Source organism: Borostomias antarcticus (genome assembly GCF_949987555.1).
Source record: "Borostomias antarcticus genome assembly, chromosome: 36".
Classification (NCBI taxonomy): domain Eukaryota; kingdom Metazoa; phylum Chordata; class Actinopteri; order Stomiiformes; family Stomiidae; genus Borostomias; species Borostomias antarcticus.
Window position 1 is genome coordinate 1,519,744 of NC_140269.1, and position 4,808 is coordinate 1,524,551.

The 4,808-nt window shown below is 47.1% G+C and overlaps 1 protein-coding gene across 2 annotated transcripts in view; it reads right to left on the minus strand.

Moving 5' to 3' along the window:
- atf6b (activating transcription factor 6 beta) overlaps nt 1-2,224 on the minus strand; it is a 15,694-nt gene extending 13,470 nt beyond the window's left edge. For both annotated transcript variants that reach the window (XM_084461132.1, XM_084461131.1), the window contains exon 1: nt 2,077-2,224. In XM_084461132.1, the coding sequence (XP_084317258.1) occupies nt 2,077-2,149 (73 nt within the window). In that variant the 5' untranslated portion in view covers nt 2,150-2,224. The remainder of the gene's footprint in view (nt 1-2,076) is intronic.
- Between the last annotated feature and the right edge of the window lie 2,584 nt (nt 2,225-4,808).

Here is a 4,808-nt window from a genome sequence, read left to right on the forward strand (position 1 = left end):
AGAGGAGAGAGAGGGGGGAGAGAGGAGAGAGAGAGAGAGAGAGAGAGAGAGAGAGAGAACAAATACACATGAGAATAAGAACACAGGAGAACAAAAGGAGAGAACGGGCATTAAGTCAGGACATGGTGAGCGAGCGCAGGCTACCAGCAGCCCGGCGCCGCCCTGCTGGGCCTGTTAGGTGAGGGAGCTGACGGCAAGTAGGAGGCCCAGCAGAGCGAGCACTTCCTGAGGCAGCTGAAGGAATTCACCCTGCCAAAGATTGACCTCTTCTACACCTCCATCATGGAGTCCATCCTCACCTCCTCCACCACCGTCTGGTTCTCAGCCGCAACAGATAAAGACGAGGGCAGACTGCAGCGCGTCATCCGCTCTGCTGAGAGGGTGACGGGCTGTAGACTGTCATCCCTACAGGACCTGCGCGCCTCCAGGACCCTGAAACGGGCCAGGAAGATTGTGGCTGACCCCTCCCATCCCGGTCACATTCTCTGTGAATCACCCCCCCAACGCCATCATCAGCATACTACCAGCGGCCCAGTCTACACCTGCTGTTACAGCACCTGCTTCCATGCTTATCAGGCCTCAGCGAGCAGTGCACTAGGTCATCAGTGAGTGCGTACTAGGTCTAGCCCACATGGTCATCAGTGAGTGCGTATTAGGTCTAGCCCACATGTTCATCAGTGAGTGCGTACTAGGTCTAGCCCACATGTTCATCAGTGAGTGCGTACTAGGTCTAGCCCACATGGTCATCAGTGAGTGCGTACTAGGTCTAGCCCACATGGTCATCAGTGAGTGCGTATTAGGTCTAGCCCGCATGTTCATCAGTGAGTGCGTACTAGGTCTAGCCCACATGTTCATCAGTGAGTGCGTACTAGGTCTAGCCCCCATGTTCATCGATGGTGCTGTGATGTCACCAGACCACACACACCAACCGCCAGTCCACCATCATGGCTTCCCATGCCTTATATGGAGTGATGATGATGCAGGCTACTGTGAAAACACACAGCTCTGACCTTTGAACTAAAAATAGGCTATATGGGTGTAAATGACAGATCGTAAACGTAAACACAGACCTTGAAGTTTGATATTTGCCATTTTTGAATACACTTTACAGTATTGACATCCCCCACAAGCCTGTCTACACCCATCCTACAACTGGACAGGCCTATTATTAAAATATCCTATCTATCTACCCATCTCTACACCTGTCTGAGCCCAGCTCACCTGGACAGGCCCTCTCTACACCCGTCTGAGGCCAGCTCACCTGGACAGGCCCTCTCTACACCTGTCTGAGGCCACCTCTGTCCCAGCTTGAACCCTGACGAATTGGTCAAGAGGTGATGAGCGACAACTACAGCCAATGTGCTACAACATTTGTTAAGTCCCATGTGGGGTTCTACGGTGCAGGCAGCCTCATTTCCCTGACGACCAGATTAGCCAAGAGATGGTGTCCAGTAGGCTGACGGGCAGCGGGAGTTCATGTTGGGAGGGACGGGAGTTCATGTTGGGAGGGACGGGAGTCTGGCATGCTTTCAGACCGACAATACTGAACGTGTGAGGGATTTCTCTTGCATGTGTGTGTGTCACAGTGCGTGGGTATCACACCCGGATACATCAGCTGGCGGGCAGGATCCTTCCTTTCTCTCACACACACATACGCCCCCCCCCCCCCCATCTCTCTCTCTCTCACACACACACACACACACACACACACACACACACACACACACACACACACACACACACACACACACACACACACACACACACAACTGACATATCCGGGTTGGTTTGTGTGGTTTGTGTAACTGATCCTTGGTTTGCTGTCTGTAGAGTGTAGCTCGCAAACGCTGGCCAAGCTGAACCAGGCTAAATCGCTTCCCTTCTCTTTACAATAAAACATTTCACTGTTCCCTCAAACAGTCAGATTGGTGACTTTACTTCGTGGCCTCTCACTGCCTGGTTTCCATGGCGTGTGATGATGGTGATGCTGAAATGTGATCTGCGCATCCATGCCCGATAAGACCCACTAAACGGGATCATTTGATGTTTATTTAGGGTTATGAATTGATCACTCACCCCAATCTTCGCTGGTCAGAAGGTTATCAGCGAAGAAACGACTATCCAAGTCCGACAGTAGATCCGCAGTCATAGCCACAAAGACCTAATGTTGTTTGGAGAGGGGGTCGATAGATAACAGATGAAAAGCTGAATACAAAAACAAAAGACCCAACGAATTGTTTTCGCTCCGCAAAAAAATAATCAGAGTCGAGGGAAAAATAACATATCTGGCGATAGATATACTTTTATAGAAATAATAACATGATTCGTTTCATAATGTTCATTCCGCACTGTCTCGCATATGACATACGGACAAGGAAACACATTTTCCGGCTTGGCCCCGCCTATTTCCCCAGCAAGAACCAATGCTTGCAAGGATTTAGAAAATTGACTTTGCGATTCACCAATCCAATCACAGTACTGCTCTGGTTGGACACAGTTTAAACCAATGGTTGCTGAGTATTTCAGAGAAGCTTTCTTAGTGGTGATTTGGCCCAATGACACTTTGGGATTTTGAATGATGGGAAAACAATCCAATAGAAGTGTGGAAATAAAGGGTTCCTGTGAAATTGACAGATAGGCAAACCAATCAAATCATTCCTTCACGATGTATGATTTTCTCGTCGCAGACGGACGGGGAAGTAGGCACAATATTTTTATGGAATCAACATACAACTTTCTTTTTAGGGCAGTGCGTCACACAATCATCTTTTCAATCCATATTTGTCATCAACAAACAAAGTGCCGAGTGCAAAAAAGCATGAAGTAGGACCTACTCGGAAGAGCAGGCAGGCGTGCCGTGTTACATCACCGCTGAGTGGACGTGAGGACACTGACAACACAGCTCTAGACGGAAAACAGACTGGCACACTGCTATGGGACCACTTGTGCTCAAGTCCTGTATCAATTTAATCAAACCAAGAGATTATTCATTGACCACAGCCTCTAGAAAAAATGCTAAGGACCGATATTAGCCTACCGCGCTCTCTGTCGCATGATTTATGAATGCGTGGTGATGAGACTGGATGCATGACGCATTCATTCGACACTTGTAAAAATAATGAAAATGCGCCATCTAGTGGCGTGGTTCAGAATTGCGCTATCTGTTTGTGGTAGTCGTCGTCGTCATCATTTTGTTGGATTTGACTGTCCTCCCCTTGGGAAAACTTAGACTATCTCCCAGATCAAGATTCAAATTCAAGACTCAAGATCAGTTTATTGACTGTAGGACAGGGCGCAGGACAGGACAGGACAGTGCAAAGTCATGACAGTGCAAATACAAAATACATTGCAAATGCAAGATACAATATAACCAATAAAAAGAAAATAGAAAATGGAGTGTGGTCAGTGTGTGTGCAGTGTGGTGTGATAGATGAGCGATGTTTTATATATACAATATGTGCAGTGTGTGTGCTGTAGAGATATGTGCAAGTGGTGTAAGGGTGTAGAGTCAGTAGGGGGTGCGTGTTGTGAGGGGACACGAGCCTTGTTGATGAGGGGGCTATTATGTTTCCCCAATAACAAGCCCAGATCACCAGTGACTTAAACTAAAGGGATAGTCTGGAATTTTGGACAAAGGGCCTCATTTACAACTTAGCCATGATGTTGTTGATTGATTGAGATCTGTAAAAGCCAAATGTTGGGTTATATTGTGTGTGACAGTGTACCACTTGAGGGCAGCAGGGGGCGCAGTTGAGCCCTGGGTAAGATAGGTTACTTAACGCTTATGGGTAATTGAGGCAGGTGTGCATGCCGGGGAACAACAACAGTTTTCGACAGTAGCCAAGGCAAACAGATAGAGTGGCAGTAGGCCTAAACTGGTTTTAGCATGTGCTTTTAGGAATACTATCTAGTAACCTAAACATGTAAGAAACCTAAATTCCTTCAAATTCTAAATATTTGCAAACCAAAGATATGAGGGGAGTGAGAATCTGCCCAACAGGCTGGCAGAATCTCACTCCCCTCATATCTCTGGTTTGCAAAGTCAGAGGCATCTCATATTTAGGGTCTTACATGTTTAGGTTACTAGATAGTATTCCTAAGCACATGCTTGTAATTACAACGGGCAGCATTTGGCAGGGGGAGTGAGAATCCGCCAAGCAGACTGGCAGAATCTCACTCCCCTCAAACCTAGGTGTCATACTTGACTCAGATCTTAATTTCGAAAACCACATCAAGAATATTACAAAGACATCTTTTTACCACTTAAGGAACATTGCCAAGGTGCAACCGTTACTCTCTCAGGCTGACACCGAAAGACTAATGCATGCTTTCATCACAAGCAGGCTGGACTACTGCAATGCTCTACTATCAGGCCTACCAAAGAAAGCAATCTCTGAGCTACAAATGATACAGAATGCTGCAGCACGAGTCCTCACTAAGACTAGACGAAGGGCACACATCACACCAGCCTTAAAATCACTACACTGGTTACCTGTCAACTCTAGAATAGACTTTAAAATACTAGTCTATAAATCTCTCCACAGTCACGCACCTGAATACATTTCAGACATGCTTGTCAGGTACATGCCCAACAGACCACTCAGATCCTCAGGTACTGAACTCTTAACAGTTTCAAAAGCCAGGACAAGAAACACAGAGAGGCAGCTTTTAGTTTCTATGCCCCCAACCTCTGGAACACCCTGCCGGAGTGCCTAAGAAGGGCCGAAACAATGGAGGTCTTCAAGCGAGATCTCAAGATGTACCTTTTCGACCTAGCCTACAATCACTAGCCAGGACCTTGAGACACA